This window comes from Coccinella septempunctata, chromosome 6 (assembly GCF_907165205.1).
Source record: "Coccinella septempunctata chromosome 6, icCocSept1.1, whole genome shotgun sequence".
In the NCBI taxonomy this organism is placed as follows: domain Eukaryota; kingdom Metazoa; phylum Arthropoda; class Insecta; order Coleoptera; family Coccinellidae; genus Coccinella; species Coccinella septempunctata.
The window spans coordinates 33,377,244-33,402,094 of record NC_058194.1 but is presented as its reverse complement, the minus strand read 5'-3'; the positions used below and the strand labels follow the sequence as shown (position 1 = coordinate 33,402,094).

The 24,851-nt window shown below is 39.6% G+C and overlaps 10 protein-coding genes across 11 annotated transcripts in view; 4 read left to right on the top strand and 6 right to left on the bottom strand.

Annotated features, from left to right (window-relative positions):
* The window catches only part of LOC123315236, a 55,309-nt gene extending 43,282 nt beyond the window's left edge, over nt 1-12,027 (top strand). The window contains exons 4-6 of the mRNA XM_044900852.1: nt 371-580; nt 2,749-5,024; nt 10,301-12,027. Of these exons, the coding sequence (XP_044756787.1) occupies nt 371-580; nt 2,749-5,024; nt 10,301-11,787 (3,973 nt within the window). The 3' untranslated portion in view covers nt 11,788-12,027. The remainder of the gene's footprint in view (nt 1-370; nt 581-2,748; nt 5,025-10,300) is intronic.
* Nucleotides 12,028-12,100: 73 nt separating this feature from the next.
* LOC123315240 (lysophospholipase-like protein 1) lies at nt 12,101-13,140 on the top strand. Its single transcript, XM_044900858.1, has 4 exons — nt 12,101-12,272; nt 12,325-12,446; nt 12,497-12,641; nt 12,692-13,140. Exons 1-4 carry the CDS (start codon nt 12,191-12,193, stop codon nt 13,027-13,029), a joined length of 687 nt encoding a protein of 228 aa, XP_044756793.1. The 5' UTR covers nt 12,101-12,190; the 3' UTR covers nt 13,030-13,140.
* Nucleotides 13,037-14,127, bottom strand: LOC123315239 (exocyst complex component 2-like). The gene is made up of 4 exons (XM_044900857.1): nt 13,858-14,127; nt 13,656-13,808; nt 13,327-13,603; nt 13,037-13,270 (listed from the first exon to the last, which is right to left on the bottom strand). The coding sequence occupies exons 1-4, from the start codon at nt 13,964-13,966 to the stop codon at nt 13,114-13,116; spliced, it is 696 nt and encodes a 231-aa protein (XP_044756792.1). The 5' UTR covers nt 13,967-14,127; the 3' UTR covers nt 13,037-13,113.
* Nucleotides 14,128-14,342: 215 nt separating this feature from the next.
* Nucleotides 14,343-18,271, top strand: LOC123315237 (activator of 90 kDa heat shock protein ATPase homolog 1). Its single transcript, XM_044900854.1, has 4 exons — nt 14,343-14,945; nt 17,282-17,530; nt 17,617-17,901; nt 17,955-18,271. The coding sequence occupies exons 1-4, from the start codon at nt 14,595-14,597 to the stop codon at nt 18,087-18,089; spliced, it is 1,020 nt and encodes a 339-aa protein (XP_044756789.1). The 5' UTR covers nt 14,343-14,594; the 3' UTR covers nt 18,090-18,271.
* LOC123315245 (calmodulin-A-like) lies at nt 14,959-15,677 on the bottom strand. The gene is made up of 2 exons (XM_044900863.1): nt 15,357-15,677; nt 14,959-15,308 (listed from the first exon to the last, which is right to left on the bottom strand). Exons 1-2 carry the CDS (start codon nt 15,537-15,539, stop codon nt 15,006-15,008), a joined length of 486 nt encoding a protein of 161 aa, XP_044756798.1. The 5' UTR covers nt 15,540-15,677; the 3' UTR covers nt 14,959-15,005.
* On the bottom strand, nt 15,689-16,353 carry LOC123315243 (calmodulin-2/4-like). Its single transcript, XM_044900862.1, has 2 exons — nt 16,085-16,353; nt 15,689-16,029 (listed from the first exon to the last, which is right to left on the bottom strand). The coding sequence occupies exons 1-2, from the start codon at nt 16,289-16,291 to the stop codon at nt 15,727-15,729; spliced, it is 510 nt and encodes a 169-aa protein (XP_044756797.1). The 5' UTR covers nt 16,292-16,353; the 3' UTR covers nt 15,689-15,726.
* On the bottom strand, nt 16,385-17,109 carry LOC123315242 (calmodulin-like). The gene has a single exon (XM_044900860.1). It carries the CDS (start codon nt 17,015-17,017, stop codon nt 16,490-16,492), a length of 528 nt encoding a protein of 175 aa, XP_044756795.1. The 5' UTR covers nt 17,018-17,109; the 3' UTR covers nt 16,385-16,489.
* Nucleotides 18,063-20,075, bottom strand: LOC123315238 (zinc finger C4H2 domain-containing protein). 2 transcript variants are annotated; one of them, XM_044900855.1, is made up of 6 exons: nt 19,848-20,075; nt 19,619-19,790; nt 19,385-19,563; nt 19,066-19,326; nt 18,738-18,981; nt 18,063-18,607 (listed from the first exon to the last, which is right to left on the bottom strand). In XM_044900855.1, exons 1-5 carry the CDS (start codon nt 19,913-19,915, stop codon nt 18,855-18,857), a joined length of 807 nt encoding a protein of 268 aa, XP_044756790.1. In that variant the 5' UTR covers nt 19,916-20,075; the 3' UTR covers nt 18,063-18,607; nt 18,738-18,854. The 2 variants fall into 2 exon arrangements, with proteins under 2 accessions (XP_044756790.1, XP_044756791.1); XM_044900856.1 differs by having other exon boundaries at nt 18,063-18,610; nt 18,741-18,981.
* A 165-nt stretch (nt 20,076-20,240) lies between these two features.
* LOC123315241 (extensin-like) lies at nt 20,241-22,441 on the top strand. Its single transcript, XM_044900859.1, has 3 exons — nt 20,241-20,457; nt 20,527-20,598; nt 20,905-22,441. Exons 1-3 carry the CDS (start codon nt 20,388-20,390, stop codon nt 21,387-21,389), a joined length of 627 nt encoding a protein of 208 aa, XP_044756794.1. The 5' UTR covers nt 20,241-20,387; the 3' UTR covers nt 21,390-22,441.
* Nucleotides 22,442-22,880: 439 nt separating this feature from the next.
* LOC123314859 (cell division cycle protein 20 homolog) lies at nt 22,881-24,724 on the bottom strand. The gene is made up of 2 exons (XM_044900250.1): nt 23,916-24,724; nt 22,881-23,862 (listed from the first exon to the last, which is right to left on the bottom strand). The coding sequence occupies exons 1-2, from the start codon at nt 24,580-24,582 to the stop codon at nt 23,000-23,002; spliced, it is 1,530 nt and encodes a 509-aa protein (XP_044756185.1). The 5' UTR covers nt 24,583-24,724; the 3' UTR covers nt 22,881-22,999.
* Between the last annotated feature and the right edge of the window lie 127 nt (nt 24,725-24,851).

Here is a 24,851-nt window from a genome sequence, read left to right as displayed (position 1 = left end):
CTGTTCCAAATACGAATTGAAGTCACCAGATCGTCGTTTTGGATCATTTGAAGGTCGCAGATGAAGATTTTGTTGTCGGTTCTGCCACATCTGTCATGGAGATCATTTTGGAATTGAAAAAATATATTTCACATGAGAATCTCCTCGATCTTAGTATTTTTCAACCTCCCTCGTATGAAACCGTTTATGAAGCCTTGGAAAATCCATCGGATAGCGAAACGCAATATCTGAATCGCCTCGAACATAATCAAACCAAGCAAAACGACGATCTTGACCTTCTTTCGTATTTTCCAACGACTAAAACTCTAACCATACCCATTTCGCCATCTATCGGCGAACACCACGACTAATAATCCGGGCTTTTATCCAGATTCCCGTCGGAAATCGTTCCGGTTGACGTTTCCGGTAAAGCCTTCGACCGGATGTCCGTACAGCGCCGTTCCCTTATGAATGGCGAGGTGGCGATGAGAGAGGGAGACGGCGATAGGAAAAGGACCAAATCGAGGAGGCCGCGGAGCAAGAGAAGGAACACCCTGGCCGGTACGGATCAGAAGGAGATAGAGAATGCCGTATGTGCGGGGTAAGTTCATGCTTTATACCGATTGATGAGTATACAAGGTGTCCCCGACAGAATTAAACCAGAAAACCCGACGAATTAAACGAGTTTATCGAAAAATACCATAAAACAGCTATCGACATATTTAATTCTGTCGATTTTCAACAATGATGTCGCAACACACAATCTAAACCACCTTGTATACTTACATCTACGAAAGCGCTGAAGGGACACACACAAAAAATAATCCAAATGTATAATTCCGACTTGCTAAGTCAGAATTCTGAGTTACAAGTCGGAATTCCGAATTTAAAGTCAGAATTCTGAGTTACAAGTCGGAATTCTGATTTACAAGTCGGAATTCTGAGATACAAGTCGGAATTCCGACTTGCAAGTCGGAATTGTGAGTTACAAGTCGGAATTCTGAGATACAAGTCGGAATTCTGAGTTGCAAGTCGGAATTCTGAGATACAAGTCGGAATTCTGAGTTGCAAGTCGGAATTGTGAGTTACAAGTCGGAATTCTGAGATACAAGTCGGAATTCTGAGTTGCAAGTCGGAATTCTGAGATACAAGTCGGAATTCTGAGTTGCAAGTCGGAATTCTGAGATACAATTCGGAATTCCGACTTGCGCAAGTCGGAATTCTGAGTTACAAGTCGCAATTCTGAGATACAAGTCGGAATTCTGAGATACAAGTCGGAATTCCGACTTGCAAGTCGCAATTATGAGTTACAAGTCGAAATTCTGAGATACCAAGTCGGAATTCTGAGTTACAAGTCGCAATTCTGAGATACAAGTCGGAATTCCGACTTGCAAGTCGGAATTGTGAATTACAAGTCGGAATTCTGAGATACAAGTCGGAATTCTGAGTTGCAAGTCGGAATTCTGAGATACAAGTCGGAATTCCGACTTGCGCAAGTCGCAATTCTGAGATACAAGTCGGAATTCTGAGATACAAGTCGGAATTCTGAGATACAAGTCGGAATTCTGAGATACAAGTCGGAATTCCGACTTGCAAGTCGGAATTCTGAGATACAAGTCGGAATTCCGACTTGCAAGTCGGAATTCTGAGTTACAAGTCGGAATTCTGAGTTACAAGTCGAAATTCTGAGGTACAAGTCGGAATTCTGAGATACAAGTCGGAATTCTGAGATACAAGTCGGAATTACGACTTGCAAGTCGGAATTCTAAGTTACAAGTCGAAATTCTGAGTTACAAGTCAGAATTCTGAGATGCAAGACAGTAGTGGGGCTAGAATTGGTCGAATGCCTTGTTTCATTCGATTGTTGCCGAATCATGTGAGCAAAATGCCCTCTGTAGAGCAGATTTGTCTCATTTAAGGCATATATAGGCACATTTGGACCCTTAACCTACGCCTACCCTATCTCTTTTCTTTCAAAACTTTCAAAGGTTTTGAAAAGTTCCCAGGAGCATAATTCTCGGGAGTACAAAAATACTCCAAGTGCTTTCACAAGCTCTGAGCACGAAGCTTTGGGACAGCTCAGCTATGGTGCAACCGAAGAGAAAAATAGAATATCATTTCATTCATCCAAAATTCCTCCAAGAAGCTAAAAACACATTCACGGATCAAATGCAAAAAAACAAAAGTAATTAGACCTATTTTAGCGCTCCTCCTGCCTTGTATCTCAAAATTCCGACTTACTAGTAGGAATTCCGACTTGTATCTCAGAATTCCGACTTGTATCTCAGAATTCCGACTTGTATCTCAGAATTCCGACTTGTATCTCAGAATTCCGACTTGTATCTCAGAATTCCCAACTTGCATGTCGGAATTCTGACATGTATCTCAGAATTCCGACTTGCAAGTCGAAATTGTACATTTGGAAGTTCTTTTTTGTGTGGCACTTCAGCGCTTTCGTATACATCAGATCAAAACTCTGCATCACTCAGTTGATTTCTTCTTTATTTACCAAATAAGAATTAACAATCGAATGGTTTTGACGATTTTTCGTATGAAGATTGTAAATGCATTCACTAATCGAGATTCACACTAAAAAACAGTCGATGCAAGCATACAACACCAGCTTCGTATGTCTCACAAAAGGGCCACTAACCCAATTTTACTAAAACTAAACTAATAACATTAAAAGAGAAAAAAAACACCATTCAATCATTTCGTAAAACACAAAGTTTTACAACACAAATATGAATAATACTAATTGATCAACAGGGAGACCAAAGCGTCAACGTCAGCTCAAGAAACCACGATTCCACCGATCAAATCCAGCGGAAGGAGCAAGAGTAGCGACATCTTGAGGAGCGGAAGCAAGAAAGAATCCCCGGAAACCAAGAAATCCCACTTCAACACCCTCAAGCAATGGAGCAAGAACAGATACGATAAAATAATGAACAGGAGCAACGAGGATAAGAACAAAGATAAGGACATCGATGAGTTTAACCTCTACGAAACGGTGACTATGAAAAGGAGGAGGAATATCGACAAGAAGACTTCGCATCAACGTAGCGCTTCAGCGTCTTCATCGGAGAAGTCCAGTGTGAACCTACCGATCAACTCTGGTATCTCTAGCGTCATGAATATAGCGGTTAGACTGAGAGAGAGTTCTCTCCAAAGACGAGAGAGGAGGAAAGGAAGAAACAAAGACGAACCTCACTCATCCAGTGGTAACTGGAGCGCAAGCTCTGAAAGCGGAAGAAACTCAGCTGGATCTGAGATCACGACTTCAACAGCCCAACCAAAATCGAGCACTTCGGAAGCCACCTCCAACAACTCCTTGAACGTCCCAGTACCAAGCTCCATATGCAGCAGGAGAAGATTCGTGAATGCTTCAGCTTCCAGCAGTGTAACCAGCGAAGGTACTCTGACTCCCGACATCATCCAAGATCTCCACGAAGACGGGGAGACCAGTTCTGTGTACTCTTGTGATACCGAAGGATATTACACGTCTTTCCACATGGATAGCGGTTTGAAGACTTTAAAAGAGGAGGACTTACCGGCTACTCCACTACATTCGTCCAATACTCTGGATACTCCGTCCACCTCAGCTGAAAACGAATACGAATTGTTCGGCAAGGGTTCAACTTCCACCACCACGAGCTCTGCAGGAACCGTATGCACCACCCTGAAGGCTTCGGAAAGCAGTAGGTCCCTGGCGCTTGGTCCTGCAGTACCCGAACGTAAAAGCTCCCTTTCCAACAGATCACCAGGAGGTTCGTTGGAGCGAGATGAGAGCAGCGAGAAGACCGGGACTGTTAAGAGAAGCCCGGCGACGATGAAGGCCTCCGAAGACAAGAGATCGGACGGTGGGGTGTCCCCAGATAGCGGCCACAACACGTCCAGCTCGCCCATCGAATCCACCAGCAGTCCGAACGGCGTCAGAAGCGGTTCGGAGTTTGAATTCTCGGAATCGTCCGATATGGAAGGTCCGGAGAGGATAGAGAGGATAAGGGTGAAGACCACCATCAACTCCAGTAGGATCCCGTCGATGTGCGTGATAACCCCTTCGCCAAGCGACGACGAGAGCAGCCAATCCTCCAGCTCCTCCAATAAGAACGTTTACAAGAACAAGATCCGAGGTACCGATAAGTACATAAACGTGGACCAGAAGACTGGATACGCGACGCTGGAGTCCATCCAGAAGGCGTGCACCGACATCAATCAAAACACTGCCAGTATTAAGTCGAATAGCGTAAGAGCCCCCTCACCAAGCGGTGGTACTGTGATAATAAGAGAAGAAGTTCCTAACCCCAAAAATAACCAGCCCATTTTCAAAACCTCCCTCTTACCCTTCAACTCGATGTTGGACAAGATAAAGACCAACTTGACCAACTTGAAGAATAGGAAAGAAGATAAATCGCCCAATAGAAACTGCGCGGATGGTTTAGATGATCTTGGTGAATATGTGACCATAGCGGACGTGAGGAATAACAACAAGGTGGGATGTAAGGACGTGGAGCAAGTGAACGACATGGTCAATAAAAATTTAAAGACTGTCTTATCCGGTAAGATAAGAGAAACGGAGTACATCTCGCTGAATGAGCTTCCATGTAACGAGACGAGCATCAACAATCCTCTACTGGTACCTACCAACGATTCTTTGGAAAGGAAAAAACGACAAGGTGCCAGGGTCAAGTTGGACGCCGAGGGTAAAGTCGTATACAGCTCGGATAGTTTGAAGAGGAAGAAAGGCTCTCAATCAACCTTCGAACCAGGTCCTTGCGTGAAGAATACGAGTCCCAAACCCAGCCCTCTACCGGCTCATAGGATTCTGAAGGCTGTCAGATCGGTGAATCAGTCGGAACGAGGAGTACCAGACGGTTCCGTCCAGTCAGGGAAAGTGATCATAAAAGCATCTTCTGACAGCGCTCCGGAGGTCGTCAGGATGCCACCCACGACCATTGTGGGACCGAACAGGACCAGGTCTCCCAAACCGACGGGTAGAGGTGCCTACGTCCACGTGCAAGACGCAGGGAAGCCTCACGACAAAGGTAAGGTCAAAATAGTTCCTTTAAACGTCACCAAACCCCCTCCCTCAACGACCAAAGCCTTCCCCGTCCAAACCAGAAGGAGTATAAGAAGGGCGGACAGTTATCGCCTGGCGAACTACGCGGTACCCAACCTGAAAACCGTGAATATCGATTTCGAGATGGGCAGAATGCCCCCCGTCAGGAATCTCAACGTGGAGATGGAAAATTCGCCGGTAGAGAAAAATTTCGAGAAGGAGTTGTTAGACGAGATTTTCAAGGAGAGGATCAACTATCCCTCCACCGTCTCGCCGAAGTTGTGCGCCAAACAGTGCCATATTTACAGTAGGACGCACGCGCAGGAGATCGTTTTGAGCTCGCCGAAAAAAGTCGTCCTACCGCCCGACAGCGAGGAGAATAGGGTTAAGATTTTGAACGTCAGCATCCCTGACACCGAAATTTGGTGAGGGATGGGTCAGAATAGGTTAGAGTCTTGCGCCGTTGTCGAGTCAACTCTGCGAGAGCAACGTTTTTGCCATTTTATACCGATCTGGAAAATATGCATGAAATGTGTGGGCGTGTGTGTAACGCTTTATTTCAGACACGCTGGAAGTCGTAATTTTGAAGATATCGAGCTGAATTTTGGCGGGATTATTTGTATCAAAGCTGTCAAGAATCCTATTGATTCTGGCTTGAATTGGGAAAACGGTTTTTCAGTTAAAAAAAATTAAAAAAAAAACGATTTTTGTCATTCTACACTTGACAATTTCGAATCTATCGGAGTGAAGTTGGTGCTCATTTGAATCGTGACTAGTCCAGGTCTATTTTTGGTCTGAATCGATCCAGCCGTTTTCGGGTTTTTCGAAATTTACCGAAATCTCGGGTGCATTTCTAGAAATTTTTTCAAGTATGGGGTTTTTTCGCAAAGGCCTTACGTTTTTCTGTTACATATCTATAGCCAGCTTTATACAGAGCGTATCTTAATGACGACGAAAAATGAAAGGGATGATTCTTTGAAAAACCTTGCCCTAGAAAAGTTACAGCCCCCCGAAGTTTAACAAAAAAAATTGTCTTTTCCTCAAATCGCCAGAAAATTTTCACATTCCAGACAATTTCTCAAAGAAAAAGTCGAGATTTCCCAACTATTAGGAAAAATTCATTTCCTCACTGTCAGGAAATTATATTTTCTTACAGTTGTTAGTGTTTTACATAAAAAATTGTCCATAGGGAATTGATTCATATTTGGAAAGTCTCGATGCATTGCATTTTTTCTCGTAAATGCTCAAATTGTCGAAAAAACTTGTAGAAATAAAAAAGTTAGTTTATGAATTGGGCTTTTCAGCCATGTTTTTTCAGAAGGAAAATTTTCATCCAAAAAAAAGTTGTGAGGAAAAATATCTTAGAGCTCTACTAGTTCAACCCTTTCTGAGAATCCTTCAGGGTTGAAAAAATTCCAACATGTGATATTTCATTGAAAAATTCACTTAGTTTCGTGTCTGTGGATCAATATACAGGGAAAATAAAAAAGAAAAACAATATTTATTGTAAACATTCGGAAGGTTTGGAGGTTTTTCAAAAAAATCTATACTGAATACCCACGTTAATTTTCGCCACAGACACAGAATCACCCCTTGCTTTTTTCGGTGTTATTCAGATACACCCTGTATAAGCATTCATGCTATGTTTCCAATATTATTTTCCAGAACGGTATATATTATCCTTACGCAATGTTTTTGCTGATTTTCCATTCGATCCTCGGTATATTCGTGAATATATTACGAATGATTCATTGGAAAATTCGATTGAAATCAAATGAACACTATATAATCTTAAAATGTCATTAGGGTTTCAGTTGGACACCCTGTATAACATCCACAGAACTAGAAAATCTGAAAGTTTGAGTGTATTTTCAAAGACCCATTCCACCCAAAAAATCACTACAAATTACCGCATTTTTTTAATGAAATTTTCCATCTCTTTCATCGCGCACCCTGTATAGGGTTCCTCGCGTAATATTCGATAAGTCGATGGAAGATTAAGTGACGGCGAGCTTCGTAAGGAGGGTCACTTAAAGATCGGTATGAAAAAAAACCTACTGAACGTAGTTTGCGCACCCCAATAGTCACAGAGAGGCCTTAACGATCGATGAAACGTTCACCCCCAAATTCGTGAGATCAGTGAGACTGCCTCTCTCCTAGAGCATCTTATATCCGCATTTCAACATCGACCGTAGTGACTGCAGAATGGTTCTCGGTCCAAGTGTCACGCTTTTTTTTCGTTTTTCCTGTTTGTCCCTTCGTCCCACGTTTTTTCATCGGGCTTTGGTGGTTGAAAGTCATATTCCTGGATAACAATCAACCCCTGTTTGGTGGTGGCGCCAATTAACGGTGAATATGGCTTGTTTTCACACAAACACACAATATTACACATACGCGGACACCAATAGTGAATTTTTACGATTGAGATATAGTTTTATGTTCATGAAAATTCACTACTCCCAAAAACATCCCTTGTAATCTAAATCCCTGTCTCTTGTGTATCATTTTAACTGTTTTGTAGTTTAATTTATTTGTTTCGTTAATGTTCCTTTTTATATGTGATAGTTGATTGTTGTAAAAAGACTGATAGAAGTATTTTCGATAGTTTTTTTAGTGAATTAAATTCTTTTTTTCTTCTATTCGACCAGAGAACAATTCCCACATCCTTTGTATCAAAGTTTATCTCGAAAATCAATTTTTATATTCATTTTATGACGGTTGGTTCTCTGGCTCGACGAATAGAAAAGCACAGTGCAATTTTCGATTGAAATTTAGTTAGAAATCTATTGCACACGTCAAACTGCACACACAGCATGTTCTCTTTTATGTATAGTCTTGTACAATATTTGTCATTCCCTGTGTTAAAGCATCTTGTTTGCTGTGTTTCTTGTATATACTTTATGTGCATGCAGATACAAGATTGTACAAATGTATGTGAATATCGATTTGAGCCTTGAATAAAATCTTTATGAATATTCGTTCCTTTTGTGCTAATTCTATTAATCATTTAACATTTTACTAATTCGATGAGTAACCCTGATATAACTTTCTGTGTTTTTTTTAGTTGATCAAACAGGATTTTACATGAACGAAAATTTCTTGCTTGAAGTTTTCAAGTTCAATGTTCTTTCTATTGATTTTACCAGGTTATAATCATCTACGCAAAACTTCTCTTTATTTACGTGAACTTTGATTTGAATAGCGAAACGAACACCTTCGACGTAGATACAAAGTTCGTGTTTGTGACCACAATAACAAAATAGATCCAATTAAAAGTTATAGGAGGCGAAATTCAATACGAGTCGACCATGATTAAGAGCATGAGTCATTCCAGGAATACTCATTAAGAAATTTTGCTGGTCGCCCATTCAGCAATTCCGATGATGTATTGTCTTCCGTCCACAATAAAAATATACATCACGAAATCTTGGTCGTGATACGCTGCCCAACTCATGAAATGCACAGAAAACTAAATCGAACGTCCGAAACGCAAACGTTTTCTTGAAAAAAATTGGGGTTCGATGCAACCGGAGTTTCTTGGCGCACTCTGTATCGAAACCAGATTCTTCGAAGATATCTGATCGGACGAACAGGTTTCCAATTGAATAATTCAACCAGATAAAATTCAATTTGTGTTAAATGACCTTTTTATCAGAGTTACTTTCCAAATAATATCAAATACGAATCGTCTAGATTTTGGTGAGATCAGGGTCATGTTGATTTTATCATTCTTACGAGGTTGAAACAGTTTTCAGTGTGTTGAGTTGCAGTGTTTGTTCGTGTCCTCTTGAATAGGTAGTATATTTTCTCTAAATTTCAAGGGTGCATATTTCAGATTGTTCAACTGGGTCAACGAGTTGGGTATGATCAAAACAAAGCGTTGGAGTTTTTGGATACTTAACTTATCGGTTTACAGAGGAAGAGACATCGTTGCAATCTATGAAAAAAGATTAATTTGAATCATCATTCCACACAACATCGATAAATCTTATGTATAGTGTCAGCAATTCTGAAAAAATAGTTTTTGACACCATTCCAAAGTCCAAAAGCATAGAAAACTCAATATAAATCGACTATGTGAGTGTTCATTTCATTTGTTGGGCAGCTTAAACCACGACAAAGCCATTGAAAACAAACAGCTTACTTCGGGCACACGGGTGTTTATTATTGTATTTCTCTCCAACGCTACTGCACTGGTTAGATTGAATTGCACCATCAATAAACAGATCATCCATTCATGCTGGTACTCTCGGTTGGTTTGTACATTTTTTCCACTTCACCTGCACGTTTTTAGCATGTTACAGTGAAGCATGGTGTGGTGTTTTTTGCTTTGGTCTTGACAATTTCACCCCGCACAAATCAGAGGCATGGTTTTGAAAGGTGAGCTTTTTTTAATTACCATTTTTTTTTACGACATTTTCAGGGTAGTCTGTGTTTCATGCTTATGAATTCCTGATATTCGATTCTGTAGATCGATAACAATTCAATTCAAATATATTCTTTCAAACGAATTTGAACTTAGATTTCGTGAATAATATACAGGGTGTATTCAAAGGTGAAAGACAGAAAATTGCTGTACAAAAATAGAGTATTAGTTCAAAATCTCACTAATTAAATTAGTCTGGATCATTCACAAATGTTTTGATAATGGTCACACAATAATAGCACTTTGTCAACATGAGCACTTTAATAAACTGTCTCAATGTTCTACATTGTTTTCAACCCAAATCGCACGATACAATAATTTTTTTCGAGTGGTCTTGTGCGACTAATCATATGTTTATGTTGTGTTTCGTTTTCACGATGCAGGAGTCATCTTCCACAGAGTCATAATGAAATTTTGGGGGTTGTAGCTCAGCCATCTTGAATATAGACAATTTTTGGTAGAATGACTTATTTTGATGACTCCTACCTTCTGTAAAAATGCCTTACCTTTGAAAACTCCCTGTATAAGAATTCATTCAGCTGATGTTTTATGTTGTTTATGTTTATTTATGTATATATTTGGGCTGCTTTACTATAGTATTCCCATATCATTATGAAGACACCAGAAAAATGTGTTGGTGGAAATGCACCAAGAGAATTTTTCGGAAATTCGAGTTTTAGTCCATTCCCATGTACAAACAATCCCAGAACATTATACTCCTTCAAAATTTCGCCTTCCACTTCTACCTCAGCGATCCCAAATCCTTTTCCCATGTAGTAAAATCCCTCTATTCGACCAAACAAAACACTCATTCCTCACATCAATTTTTTTTCCAGAACGAGTTCCACCCTCTCCTGAAAGACTCACGTATCAGAGCGTCCCTGAATTTGGACACTCCGTAGACATGTCCGGGTACCCAGGGGTCATATACGACAGGAGCCCCACTCAGTTTTACCAAGATCAGTATTACCTTGGAAGGGGTACTCAGTACCAAACACTACCAGCCAAAAAGACGCAACTTTTCCTCCACGACGTCCTACCTGAAAGATCGGTAACGCCCGACATCACCAGGGGGTTGAATAGGAACCCTGTGGCTGAAAATCCCAGGTTGAGGAGTTTCCACAGTGATAACAAGTACATGGGGAAATCTTCTAGCGATGATTCTCTACTGGATCAACAGCTGGGTATACCTGTAGCTATGCCTCATTTGCATAATCTTTCCTACGTGAAAGCTTCTCACAACCCGATCTATCCTAGTGGTCATGGTACGCCCAACCATCGAACTTACGTGGATGAAGGCCAAGGGAAGGAGGAGGTTGAGTATTCCTTCAAAATTTCACCCATTGATCCTAGGAACGCCGCAGGTTTTCAGTCGTCAACTCCGTCCCAAATACAGCCTTCCAAAGCTGTCGTTAACTTAGACACCAAGTTAATGTCTCCTAAGAAATCGACCATGAGCAACGAAGAACTCTACGCAGTCATCCATAAGAGCAAGAAGAAGATGAACATAAAAACAGACGAAGAAAATCATTCCACGCCGGTTTTAAAGACCGAAAACACAGCCCACATCGAAAAGGTTAAAACTCCTGAGAGCGGATATCTAGGGGATAAGATCAGGACCAGACTGAGCTGGTCTCCAAACTCCCAAAACGAAGAAGATTCTCCGATGGATCCAAGACGCTCCAACGACTCTAGAAGCAGACTGAGTTGGGCTTGTAACGATCGTAAGAAAACCCCGCAAACATCACGTTTGGACTTCAAGAAACTGCTGCTCCAGAAGAGCAGCAACATCCTGTCGACCACCAAGAAACCCTCGGCCGTCGAACAGCTCAAGTTGTCCAAGCAGCAGATCCAGCAGAAACCCATCGTTCCAACCCCGGAAATGAACATATTGGAACTGAGCGGTTCCCCCAGGAGTCTGGTGAACAGGAGGTTCCAGAATCCCCCCGGTTCCCCAAAGAACGCGGCCGATAAACTGAAGCCTCCAAAACTGATGTCCCCGAGGTCTCAGTGGAGGTTTGCTAGTCCCAGATCGGACGTTCTCTCTTCCACAATACTAGAAGATTGTAGAGAAGACGAGATGAACAGTTCCGGAGAGAAGAGGCCTTCGCCAGTTCGACTGGAAGCGAAATTCGAAGAAAAAACGCAGAGTACAAATTCTAAAACGGAGCAACGCCAAAGGTACGTGCCTATCGCTCAGAGGTTTCAGGCCCGAAGGGCGGAATTTTACAGATCAGGGTTGTCCAGTAATAAGGACGAAAACAAGCAAGGACAAAACGATAAATCCCCATCGTCGGTTCCGGCCTTAGAAACTTCCTTTTGATTGGGTTTAAGGGGCTCTCTCAAGAGCGCATTTCTCCATTTCCAATTATTTTTCCTTTATCTAGTCTTGAGTCTATAGGAGATAAGTTTTGTAATGTTTTATAACATTTTTAATGTACATATATAGTGCGGAAGAAAGTCTTTGGATCCTTTGACTTATGTAAGATTATTTATAAATGATTTTGATGCCTTAAATTATTGACTTAATATATTCGTTTTATAAATAAATGTTTGATTCGAAGTTTTTTTGCTCCTACATGTTGATCTATGTTCTGTGAACATACTCAGAGGGAAATCTATGATCTCCGATTATTCCTACTCTATGCGCATTAACCCCACTTTCAATCGTCAATATTTTGAATTTCACTTTTTAGTTTTGTATTTGTACAAGATTTATATTGAAGATGTACAAATTAGGCGCATTACACACTATCAAACCTACGGGAGCTGTACACAATGCATCTGTTATATTCTTACATGGTTCTGGTAAGACAATCAACTGTTCCATATTCTTCACTTGAAAATTGTTTCGCATTAGGTGATACTGGCAAAGGCGTTTTGGACTGGGTGAAGTTCCTACATAAAAACTTCTCTTCGCCTCATATCAAATTTTTATTTCCCACTGCCCCAACAAGACCGTACACTTTTATAGGAGGTGAGGTAAGTTTTGTTAGTTTTGAAGGGAAAAATTTAAATGATTTAATGTTCAGCCAAGCACAGTTTGGTTTGATAGATATAAGCTGACTCCAGAAGTCCCGGAACATGAGGAAAGTATAAGTATGATTCAGACGGAAATAAAAAAGATCATTGATGAGGAAATTAAGTCGGGAGTTCCACTGAGTAGGATAGTGATCGGTGAGAACACAAATTAACTGGTATTCCATTCGCTCAGTTTGTTTTTGTAGGAGGTTTCTCGATGGGAGGAGCTCTTTCCTTACATTTGGCTTATAGATTCATTCCAGGACTAGCCGGAGTGTTTGCGTTGTCATCTTTTTTGAATAACGGATCTGCAGTATATAACAATATCAAATCTATAGACACACCACTTTTCATGTGTCATGGTGACAAAGATGAAATGGTTCCACTACAATGGGGAAAAGATACATTTGATCAACTGACTCAACTTGGTGTGAAGGGAGAATTCATGAAATTGCCGAATACTTTCCACGAACTTAAATCTAAGGAAATTGAGAGGTTACTCAAGTGGATTGAGATGAGGTTGCCTCCAACTGTAAAAAATTAAACTAAAAAGTTTTGATTGAATATATTTACAATATAATGGGGATACACATACATACATAAGTACACGGTGAAAAGACTTAATAAATCATTCTTTTTGGTTTTCCAACAAGAAGTCTTTTTTAAATTTCTCCTCTAAAATTACGAGAGTATCGATCTGATCCATAACTGAACCAATATTTGCCTTTAGAAAAGAGAGTTGGCCTTCTTTTTGAGCCTCTACTTTTCGACGTAAATGAAGAAGACTGAAAATCAAGCAGATTTATTAGGGAAAAAATGCAGACCTCAAGAAAATCCTTACCCTGCCTGTAAATCGTTGAATGAAGTAGCTTGATGGTTTTCCAAGAGGAACCAACCAGGTGAGAAATTCTCAGATGCTATATCCCCACATTTACCGGGAAAGTAATTCATAAGATCATCCTCTGGAAATTTTTTCTCATTACCTTCAACAGAAAGTCCCAAGGGGTCCTCTTGTTGATAACTACTAGGAGAAAGAGAGTGTCTACCCCAAGAAAATAGTGGAGCTTCTTCAACCCAGACTGCACTCTCTTTCATAGGCCCAATAGTCTCATGATATCCTTGAAATTAATTTGTAATAAGAGGGGCATAGACAGGTAGACAAATGGTTACCTTTAAATGTTACATTACATGTCCCAACTCCACCAGCTCTGGTTGTAACAATCACCTCTCCCTTACCTTTGATTGGACCTGATATAGCTATTATTTTATTTGGACTTTTCCATTCGGCAGATAAGAGACAATCAAATCCGCAAATATTCAAACCTGTAAAATTTTACTTCAGCTATTTGGTACTTCAGTACAGCCATGCTACCTATCAAATCATTGGGTTTATTGCCAAAATTTTCTCCTCTAATCTTAATCCTAGTTCCAGGGGGTCCTTCGTTAGGAGATATTCCTGTCACTATGGGTGGAGGTACCATTATTTTATTGAAAGATTAAGTTCTAATAGTTCAGTATTTATGATTCATAATCTTTGAAGTAGTTTTATTTCTCTGATAACACTTTAATAATGCTAGAGAATATAAAAATATAACATCAACAATGAGTATTTTGACGATTCTACGGAAACAGCTGGAAAACAGTAGTTTCCACAGAATTGCGTCGATTTCAGAGAGTTTTGGACCATAAAAACAAACTGTAGATCTGACAGGAAATTTCGCATTTACATTGAATAATTGTAATTTTTCCTTTGTGAAAATCCATCAGACGTTAGTGTCACAATTTATTTTTGTTGTTTTATGAATTTCTGGAGAGTTTTCCGCGAGTTCGCATCCCTGAATGTCAAAAACTTATGTCGACAAGTACGTTTCCTGTTTCCAACCCTAAACGTCAAATTTGGTACATGGAAATCGACCGGAACCTAGAAAGTTCTAGAATTTGATAAATTCTATAAGAAGGAATTCAGTCCTCGATTCCAGAGAATTCTGAGTGAAGCCTATCGAATCGAATCAACAATAAGAACCTCGCATTATAGTATATACTTAAATCAAATTAAGTAGCTAATTTTATAGATTTTCCACGCACCCGTTAACATAATTCAACTTTGAAATGGCAAAATGGGGCGAAGGTGATCCAAGGTGGATTGTAGAGGAGAGGCCCGATGCGACAAACGTAAACAACTGGCACTGGACGGAAAAGAACGCAGGACCATGGTCTCAAGACAAATTCAAGGAACTCTTCACTAACCTAGAAATAAAAAGTGAAATTGCTGATTTTAAAGTGGAAGTAGAAAAATGTGAAGGAGAGGCTTCTGCCAACAACAGGAAAGGAAGGTTAATCTTCTTTTACGAATGGGACATAGTACTCAAATGGAAGGGATCTTCTAAAAGCGGAAATAAATATTCTGGAACGTTCAAAGTACCTAATGTATCTGAAGAGAATGACGTGAAGGAATTTGATGTAAGTACTGCATCAGGAGAATCTCATAATTTATTACTTAGCATAATAACGCATCAAAAATTATTTTCTAGTCATAAAATACACAAAATCCTCAAAATTGATTCTTCCGTCACCATCTGCATCCACTTCTTTTAACATATCGTCAATCTCCTCTTCTGTATATTTTTTGCCCAAATGCGAAGTTACATATTTTATCTCTCGAGTTCCTATGTGACCATTACCATCTTTATCGAATATGACGAAACATAATTTGAGATCATCTTCATTCATGGGTTGTAGGTTTTTCTTCAGTATCAGCAGAAATGTCTTGAAGTCGATTACTCCAGTGTTTTCTGGATCGAATTCATCTAATTCCACGAAAATCTGTGAAAGAATGCTTTAATTATGCTTGGGTTGTGTAGAAGTTACTACCTCTGCTTCTGTTAGTGATGCTCCCAAGTCTCGTAAAAGGTATTCTATATCATGCACTGATATGACACCTTGAGGTTGCTGTTCATCCAAAACCGTAGCAAATTTACTGAATGCATATTCTATTTCTTGCAATTCATCCTGACCAAAGTCAACTGCATCTTCCTCCTCACTGCTGTAATCCATGAGTGGTACAAAAATACCAAAAAATTCAATAAAATATTTTTCAAAATATGTAAAGTAAACAACTTGTCAAACTTTGTCATTTCCATAAATCTCAATGGTTCGAAATAGGATTTCAATATTCTGTGATCAGAATTGAAATGAATCAAAGATACTAAAAAATAATGTATGTCTAGAATTTTCCACGTAACTAATGTTTTGTCATGAAATAACAGAAGTCCTCAAAGTTGATTTTTCCGTCGCCGTCAGCATCAACCTCCTTCAGCATATCTTCAATCTCTTCATCGGTGTATCGTTCTCCCAAGTTTCTTGTTACATATTTTATTTCCGCCGTGCCTATAAAACCGATACCGTCTCTGTCGAAAACCGAGAAAGCAATCCTGAGTTGCTCTTCGTTCAGGGGCTTTATATGCTTCTTCAAGAGGTACAAGAACGTTTTGAAGTCTAAAAACCCCGTTTTATGGGGGTCCACTTCATCGAGCATGACAAACACCTGGATAGAATGGGAAGGATATATTGCAGTCGAACACATCTATATGTAATCTCACCTCGGCCTCAGTTGGATCGAAACCGATTTCTTTCATGGCATAAGGTAGACTTGCCGTCGGGAGTAGGCCTTTAGGACCTGTAGCTTCTTCCTCCTCCACCTCGTCTTCCTGTTGGACAGAGTACATACCGTAAGCTTCTTGGATCTCTTGTAGTTCATCATCTCCAAAGTCTCTCTCCTTTTCTTCCTCACTGTCATCATCGGCCATGAAGAATAAAACAAAAAATGGTACAAAATTACAAAAAAAGGTCAACAAAAAACGTTTCGCCAAAATTGGTAAAAAATTGGACAGTTCTTCTTAAAAAACCATGGTTACCATTTGCTGTCATATTGTTTATTTCAATGGGAAATTTCATTCATAAATTACAAAATATAATGTATTATATATCTATTGTTATGAATTCCGTCATTTTTTGCATTTGGTTTTTCGCCTGGATCTCACATTTGGATCCCCCATAAGGGCAATAAAATCGTCAACTTTAATCCTTCCATCTCTGTCTTTGTCGATTTCCAAAAACATCTCCCTAATTTCATCTTCCTGATAGACTTCCCCTAGGTTATTGATGACGAACATGATTTCCTGGGTACCTAGGGTGCCGTCACCAGTCCTGTCGAACACCTGGAAAGCTTTCGTCAAATCTTCCTCTGTATGGGGGGTCTGGAAATGTATCTTCATGATCCGCACCACCTGATCGAAGGTCAACGTATCCGCTTCCAAGGCGTCGATGTCCCTCAACATCTGTATTATCTCGGCCTCCGTAGGGCACTGGCCCAGGGCTCGTAAAAACGACGAGAAGTCATTAACGTCCATAGCTTCGACTCCTTCTCTTGTACTGAAGTTGCTGAAGGCCTCGTAGAATTCCTCCATGTCGTCCTCGTTGATGAGAGGGTTTTCATCCTGATCGAGGGAAGAACTTTCATTTGAATTCGACATGGATTGAAGTGGGGAATATTTGATGGATGTAACAATTTATTTTTCCCATGTCAATATTTTTTTATGATTTCTCTGTATTCTATAGTTCAGATCAGAGTGCATAGAAATAATTAATTATATGCATAGAACATAAAATAATACACTTGAAGATTCTATGTAACTCAATGAAAACCATAGACTGTGATGAGTACATAGAAGATATTGATAGTTTCACTTTTTTCAAAATGGAGAACTAAAATTGAAGTTGTGGACTTTTTGTTGTAGATAACTGTTTCCATGAAAGATGAGGATGGTGAAGAGGCTTCTGAAATCAAGAAAGTCCTTCAGAAAGACGGAGTGGCTGCAGTTAGATCACAGTTGGGTAAATACATTACAGAATTAAAAGAGGAATTCACCAAAGGAATGATTCTTCCCAAAAAGGGAGAAGTCAAGCCGGATAATGTAGTCAATCACAAGAGTGGTTTTAATAAAACAAAAGTGAATATGCAGCCTGTAACATCAGAAAAGAAAGAGGTAAAAATGAGCAAGCATTCTTGATTAGGTCTTTCAAATCAATTGATTCGAGTTGGAATTATATTTTCGACTTCACAACTTTTTAGCTGGGTGTGAAAATTGAAGTCAAAACCATCAAGGACACCCAGAAATTCCAATGCAAGGCTTCGGAATTTTACGATGCCATGACTCGTATAGAAATGGTGACTGCGTTCACCCATGGGCCAGTCAAATTGGAATTATTCAAAAACGGCAAATTCGAACTGTTTGGAGGGAATATATCGGGGGAATTCATCGAACTCGAGCCGGCTAGGAAGATTGTTCAAAAGTGGAGATACAAGCAGTGGCCTTCGGGACATTACTCGACGGTCACCCTCGATATAGACGAAAAGGTTGGTTAGGTTGAGTTAGGTTGTGGATTTTCTTTTGATCTATTTTTTTACAGAGTGACCATACTGAGGTATCGTTGGTACAGACGGGAGTTCCATCTGCGGAAGCTGATATAACTAGAGGTAACTGGCAAAGGTATTATTGGGATTCCATGAAGAAAACGTTTGGTTTCGGGTCTTTCATTCAATGAGCGAACGTATAGTTTAGATGGAGACGATTTTTTTTTTAATTCAGTGAAATCTGTTTTGTACACATCGTGCTGCTCCTGATCGAGTCGTGTTTTAGGTAATTTATTTATGAATATTACGGACGACCAGCTTCGAACATTTATTTTATATCTTCCTGCCTAATGAATAAATTGATTTTCGTTGAGATTTGTTTTTAGAATGTCCTAATCCAGTAGAAAAGTAGAAGGAAGGTTCTGAAATAAACGTTTCATGGTTGCATTTTTATCTATGTCCATCCCTCCATATAATATTCTATGATCATAGCTAAAAGCAGTAGGTCAGAGATCCACTTTTTACTGAGGCCAAAAACACTACTCTGCTCTATAAATCGAATCGCAACTACCCACCCCTGGCCATGATCGGTTCTAACCTCACTTTTGTCAAATTGACAGAAATATTAATTTTGTTTTGAATCAAACTCTTTTTGGGATTACACTTTATTTTCTAAAAAATCAACATAAAAGTCCTGACGTTAAAAAATACTGGGCCTGTTCCGATATTGCTGGTTTTACTGGCCAGCAATCGAATAACAATAGAACTCGAACGACTGGGCCAATAAACATCGTCTCTGAAATACTGACAGTACTGTTCAATAATATCGGAACAGACGGACTATATGCAGGACCCAAAAAAATTTGATTACCCACACATTTTTACAGTTCAAAATTTGTACCACACAATGGACATATAAAATATAGCGCAATTTGAGGCTTGTCGAGACCGAAGCCTTATTTCTTTTTCGGTTTTTTCGGATTCCTCGATCTTGATTTAGCCTTGCACAAGGGGCATATCGGAGCGTTTCTATGAATTTGCTGATGGCAGCTTAGGCATGATTTCATTGGTGGTGGTTGTTGCCTGAAAAAAAAATCATTAGTTTTTAGAACGTTAAGATAAACGAAAGAATTGAGGAAAAAAAAATAAAAAAAATATGCTAAGCACCTCAAACCAAGATCGGACCTGAATGTGGGTGGTGGCGGCCCTGGATGCTGCGATTGTGTCATCGTGGCCGATCTTCCTTGATCAGATTTTGTTGAAACTAGGCGCAATGGATTTGGTGGAGGTAAGAATGTTGGCGGTAGAGGAGGTCCTAGTGGATTTATATTGTGCTCTGTTGGAGCCAAGGGTCTATTCCAATCAGTATTTTTACTGAAAGATTGACTCTGAGATTTACTGGTCGTGTTGTATAACTGAATGAACTTTCTAAAAGAAAAAATTTCTTAGCTAAACTTCAATTGCTTTCAAATCGTTCTTTTCATACTCTGCTGAAATTGGGGAGCCGTCTTCCTCGTGTAAATCAGGAAGACGGTCCAAGCCTAAACATTCCCTCCTCAGTCGATCTATTTCTGCTTTTAACGGTGCATACTCTTCATGCAACCTCATGGCTGAACTCATTGATCGAGTTCTACTTTCTTCAGCCTGCTTCAAGACTCCCTCCATCTAAAAAAAATAGTTCCAACATGCAAGTCAAAATATGATCTATTCACCAACTTACAGCATTCATATCTGCATGTATCTGTCTCAATTCTTCCACATGCGACATCTTCTCTTGTAAAAGCATATCCATCTCCTGTTTGTATTCTGCAATACATTTTTCTTCCTGATCCTGAGCCTCTATCTCTAACACAATACGAGATTTGATCTTTTCCAATTGGATGGTTTTAGCTCTGGAACAATGAACGTATCGATTTTGATTCTTCTCATCAATCGAAAATGTTTATTACCGTATATCTTTCAAGGCTTCTAATTTCGCATAGACTGCCCTTTCGTCAGTCGCTTGTACTGAGGTCATTGTTCCAATTCAAAGTGGTTTCAAAAAAACCTTCGAATTGTGTTGTTTATTTTCTCTACCCACAAGGTGGAGAAATCAATTTTTTGGTTTTCAGGTTTCAAATAACGCAATGTTGGCAACATTTAATTCACCTTCTTCTTCTTCCATTGATATTAGGGCTGGGATATTTTATTTCCAGATTCGGCTGTTGGGAAAATCGAATAGGTTGATTTCGGTAACAAAGTTCGTGATTTCAAACAAAAGATTTTCCCATGAGTAAGCAGTGAAGAATGTGGGGGTTTTCTTGAAATAAAATTTCTGCTCACCTTCTCTATTCCCCCACGTCATTTGTCATAAATGTCATTGCAGCAGAAAAAAGAAATGCAGTTAAGTTTTCTAGAAAGAAATTGAAGAATTGAGAAGAATATTCAGTTGAGAACCCCATATTTTTACGAAATTTTCATTCAATCATTCGGAATATAAAACCGTAATCATGAAATTAGTGATTGTTGTTCTTGCGTGTTTTTTATATGGCTGTCAAGCTGGAGTAACAAGAAATGCAGGTATGTATACGCATTTCCTTTGAGAAGAATTCAATCTTTTGATCAATCGATACTTATTCACTTTTCCAGATGTTGTAATTGATGGTAAAAATGAAACCTTGCCCGATGTCACAGTGATTACAACAGAAGCTACAAAGAACGGTAGGAATAATGTTATTCTGCAGTATCTCCTTCGTTTTTTAGATTATTCAATTGATGTAATTGATTCGTAGTTTAGTCGTCTGATTGTCGAAGGAGGAACGCCTAAGTGATGCAATTTTCATATGATTGAATGAAGATTGTTGCACAATGTCTTTCTTCGATGTAATAAGCTAGGGAAAATAAATGCAAAAATCGTTTTTTCGTGTAGTTTTCGAAGGTTATATACATTCTTTGAAGTACTTTCATTTTTTGCTTTAGATGGAATTTGTTTAATTTTTATGAAGCCTATTAATTTTTTTCATTTAGGTTCTTCAGCCAAAACAGCAGATGTTTCCTTTCCAGTTGGTCCGGTGATATCAACTACAACCATCAAACCATCACCTACACCAAAACCAACAGATCCTACACCTAAACCAACAGATCCTACCCCACCTACACCCAAACCAACAGATCCTACCCCACCTACACCTAAACCAACTGATCCTACACCAAAACCAACAGATCCAACAACATCTACACCAAAACCGACAGATCCAACCACACCTACAACTCCCAAACCATCACCTACGCCAAAACCAACAACACCTACAACTCCTACCACTAAAAAACCAATTCCAAGCTCTACAACAGCCCCGGTAACTACAACCACTGTAAGCCCACCTTCGAATCGTGGTTTCGACGGCCCCAGTTTCATCGGAGGCATAGTTTTGGCATCTGGATTGATGGCGATTGGATTTGTCGCTCTTAAATTCTACAGGGCTCGAACCGAACTCAACTATCACACCCTCTAAGGATGGAGGTTGACTGTTTGGGGTCTCAGTTTCTTCAGTTGAAAAAATTGTAGAATTCTTTTATTTCCATGACTATTGAAGGAACATTGAAGATTTTATTATTTTTCAAGTATTTTCGGGAAATGGTATGCAAATGTCAACAGTGTTTCTCAAAGACTATAACTAGCATTTTAACATTTTCAACGAAAGGCAAAAATGATTTCTTCATTTTGTGCCCTTAATTTTCTTGGTATTTGTGAGTTATTCTTGAAGTATTGATGATGTCTGTGAAATTTTTTGTTGCAGAATATCACAAAAAAATTCGAATATCATCATTGGTTGAAAGATTAGAAGATTTATTTTTCCTTTTTCGAAACGTTATTATTTTTTTATGATGTTTAAATTTTATTTCTGTTTACGGGCATTTTGTGTATATTCGTTCTTCAATCCCACTTTACGGCCGCAAAATTGATATTTTCAGCATCAGAAAATCGAAAAAACCTCGGAACTCGGTTCTAAAAACGAGAGCAGCTTCAAACGAAGGGAGTGATAAAAAAGTCCTAATTCTGACGCAGCTTTTATTTTCAAATTACCGATCAAAAGTGTGATACAAATGTAGTAATTTATTTTTTTGGGTAGATTTAGATTTTTCGAAGAAACAGGTTTCGTGTAAAATAATTTTTCATAGCAGAAAACGTGAAATTGAACAATGATGTTTACACTCTGTCCGAGAAAGTGCTCTTAATAGAGTAGTTAAATGGTTTTTTGAAAAGGTCGCTGTAGTTGTAGATTTTATTATTTTGTTCATATTTTATTTTTACCGTAAATCTAAGTGTTGTAAAGTTAATGGTACATATTGGATATAACATTGTAATGGTGCACTATCGCAACAGCCAACCAGTTGATTTAGATTGGAAATCCTCAGTATTCACTGTCAGAAGCTAAATATTCGTGATTCCACACATGGCAACTTTTTTTTACGGGGATGATGCTTTAGTGCACTTCTAGTTGTTTAAGTGAAATTGTCAGTTTGCGAAATCCATATTATTCTAATAAAACTGTTTATTTTAAAATTGGTTCTTTTATTTAACTATTCCTTGGATTCGTGCTTGTTTAGATCCATTTTACCTTTTATCCTATTATCGTCGATATCAGGGTAAAAAGTAAAATGGATCTAGACGATCATTGGAAAGGAATTGTCTATAGAATCTCTCATTCAATTCCTGCAAAAAGTGGATCTCATGTGCGAGGTCCGTTAGTTCGGTGATAGGGCGTTTGACAGGCAATCAAAGGGTCGTGGGTTCGAGCTCCGCCCGGGAGTTAATTTTTTCGGACTCTATAATCGTAGGATGCGAATTCTTGGTCATTTGGGGATTTCTAATAGACGAAAACACTCTTAAAATTTTTGTTCAGACTTTTACTTCAGAAATCTAGGAGGAACTGTTAGAAAATATGAGAACCGAACGATTCTTCCTTGGGGTATCTGTGTAATCGTGTAAGTGAAGAAACTTGTTCTGGCTTCAATAGAAAACTATTATTTCTTATATTTATTGAAGAAAGTCAATACAACTCGGTACATCTTATAACAAAACAAAAAGAACATTTATACACCAACCCATTGTGCATCTAATTCATCGAATCGATTGTTTAAGCACACTGCGTTTCTCCCTGGTGGGCGCAGTCTTCTTCCTGATGTGATCCACAGTGAAGCACTTCCACAACCTCAGAGTTTCGTCAGCGCCCGCCGAGAGCACGGTGGTGGCATCTGGCGACATGGCCAGATGCAGAACCCGGGACGTGTGACCCAACAATTCGGTAACTTTGGTCATCGACGGATACTTCCAGATTATTATCTCGTTGTTGGCGAAACCATGGCCCGATACGATTTCCTTGTAGTGAGTGGACCACAATAATGAACAAACCTGAGATTTCGTGTCGATGGCATTCAAACATACCCCCGTGTTGATGTTCCAGAAGCGTATGTGCCTGTCGGCGGTCCCACCTCCACTGGCCAAAACGTGAGTCTGCCAGGGGCACCAGGCCAGGGCCTTCACCGCTGCCACGTGGTGGTTGAAACTGTGCAAGGGGGTCGTTTTGGAATGGTAACCGCCCGCCTCTACCGACCATATTTTGAGGAAGTTATCGTTGCCACCACTGGCTAAAAACTTGCCGTCAGGAGACCATTTCAAGCCACAGATTTCTTGTGCGTGCGCGTTTACGGTTCCGACGATGTGTTCCCTTTGCCTTACGTCGTGGTGGATTATCTGACCACTTCGAGCTCCGCTCGAAACTATGTGACTGTTCCAACATAACGCTCCAACTCTAGCCGAATGACCAGCCATGGATCTTAAACGTTTGAAGTTTGCGCAATCCCACAATTCCACCGTTCCGGTCGTTGTGCCAACTGCTAAGAAATCGCCATTCTGAATCCACGATACAGAGCAGACATAGTCGTTTCCTTCTAATTCTAGAAGTTGTTCAATATTTCCAGTACCTAAAATCGAATATTGGTACACTAAACACAATCAACTTCAAGATGTAACTTACCTGCATTCCATAAATAAACGTTGGCTCCTAAAGCAGCAGCTAATATATTGTTAGAATTCCAATCAACCAGATTCAGATAGTAATCGTCTAAAATATCCGGAGCATCCAGAATTCGGTCAGGGGCTGTGGGGATATACCTAGCGCCGTTCTTGGAAGTCGAAGTAGGTGTTTTCGTCTGGGAATACAAGACCCTCATCGGATTCAAGTAGCCATCTGGCGCAGTAGGCGCCTTTTTTCTATAGGACAAGATCTTCTGTTTAGAGATATCCTCACCTCGACAATCGGCAACAATCTTCTGAAAATCTTTCATACTGGGACTTTCCGTATTTCTTGTGAGCATTACGTGAGCCAGGTCGAAGTTCATGGCACTTCTCATAGGTATGAACCTATCACCTGCTGGTGTTTTCCTGGGACTTGTGGTGGAGGATCTACTTCTTCTTCTGTTCTCTCTTCCAAATCTCATAAAATCTGCACATCCTGCTCTCGTTGGAGATTTTGAGACGGAGATATTGGAAACTGATAGGGATCTTCTAGAAGTATTTATACTCCTGTTACACATACTTGAGTCGGCATTATTTTTTTGGGATCTCATCGGAGGTCCTCTCGTTATAGGTCCGTCAATGTTTAAGGCTGACGTTGAGTCACACAATAATTTTAAATGGGACATTTTTAATACAGAATCTTTGATTATCTTTCACCTCTGTTGCATATAAACTTGATTCACTTGTTAATTTCTTCCAGAGTTTCTGTTTGGTGTTTGGTCGACGAATTTGAACGTCTTTCTCATGGCAGAAAAAACACAAAAACCGTTGATCACAGACAGTTAAGTTAACGCTTCAAAAATGATCACGTTCCATAAGGTCTAAGGGTTATTTCGATCGAAATTTTTCTCAATACAATATTATTCAGACAGGGCTTCATGGATATGAGTGCTTT

Coding starts and splice junctions, on each gene's coding strand:
- LOC123315240 (XM_044900858.1), top strand. CDS start 12,191: ATGTACAAATTAGGCGCATTACACACTATCAAACCTACGGGAGCTGTA. Junction 12,273..12,324: donor TATATTCTTACATGGTTCTG/GTAAGACAATCA, acceptor GTTTCGCATTAG/GTGATACTGGCAAAGGCGTT. Junction 12,447..12,496: donor ACACTTTTATAGGAGGTGAG/GTAAGTTTTGTT, acceptor TTTAATGTTCAG/CCAAGCACAGTTTGGTTTGA.
- LOC123315239 (XM_044900857.1), bottom strand. CDS start 13,966: ATGGTACCTCCACCCATAGTGACAGGAATATCTCCTAACGAAGGACCC. Junction 13,809..13,857: donor TAAACCCAATGATTTGATAG/GTAGCATGGCTG, acceptor AAAATTTTACAG/GTTTGAATATTTGCGGATTT. Junction 13,271..13,326: donor TTCAACGATTTACAGGCAGG/GTAAGGATTTTC, acceptor CTTGATTTTCAG/TCTTCTTCATTTACGTCGAA.
- LOC123314859 (XM_044900250.1), bottom strand. CDS start 24,582: ATGTCCCATTTAAAATTATTGTGTGACTCAACGTCAGCCTTAAACATT. Junction 23,863..23,915: donor CGTTTATTTATGGAATGCAG/GTAAGTTACATC, acceptor ATTCGATTTTAG/GTACTGGAAATATTGAACAA.
- LOC123315242 (XM_044900860.1), bottom strand. CDS start 17,017: ATGTCGAATTCAAATGAAAGTTCTTCCCTCGATCAGGATGAAAACCCT.
- LOC123315245 (XM_044900863.1), bottom strand. CDS start 15,539: ATGGATTACAGCAGTGAGGAGGAAGATGCAGTTGACTTTGGTCAGGAT. Junction 15,309..15,356: donor CATCACTAACAGAAGCAGAG/GTAGTAACTTCT, acceptor ATTCTTTCACAG/ATTTTCGTGGAATTAGATGA.
- LOC123315243 (XM_044900862.1), bottom strand. CDS start 16,291: ATGGCCGATGATGACAGTGAGGAAGAAAAGGAGAGAGACTTTGGAGAT. Junction 16,030..16,084: donor TCGATCCAACTGAGGCCGAG/GTGAGATTACAT, acceptor CATTCTATCCAG/GTGTTTGTCATGCTCGATGA.
- LOC123315238 (XM_044900855.1), bottom strand. CDS start 19,915: ATGACCTCAGTACAAGCGACTGACGAAAGGGCAGTCTATGCGAAATTA. Junction 19,564..19,618: donor TACATGCAGATATGAATGCT/GTAAGTTGGTGA, acceptor TATTTTTTTTAG/ATGGAGGGAGTCTTGAAGCA. Junction 19,327..19,384: donor GGCTCCCCAATTTCAGCAGA/GTATGAAAAGAA, acceptor TTTTTCTTTTAG/AAAGTTCATTCAGTTATACA.
- LOC123315237 (XM_044900854.1), top strand. CDS start 14,595: ATGGCAAAATGGGGCGAAGGTGATCCAAGGTGGATTGTAGAGGAGAGG. Junction 14,946..17,281: donor ATGACGTGAAGGAATTTGAT/GTAAGTACTGCA, acceptor TTTTTGTTGTAG/ATAACTGTTTCCATGAAAGA. Junction 17,531..17,616: donor TAACATCAGAAAAGAAAGAG/GTAAAAATGAGC, acceptor ACAACTTTTTAG/CTGGGTGTGAAAATTGAAGT.
- LOC123315241 (XM_044900859.1), top strand. CDS start 20,388: ATGAAATTAGTGATTGTTGTTCTTGCGTGTTTTTTATATGGCTGTCAA. Junction 20,458..20,526: donor TGGAGTAACAAGAAATGCAG/GTATGTATACGC, acceptor TCACTTTTCCAG/ATGTTGTAATTGATGGTAAA. Junction 20,599..20,904: donor AACAGAAGCTACAAAGAACG/GTAGGAATAATG, acceptor TTTTTCATTTAG/GTTCTTCAGCCAAAACAGCA.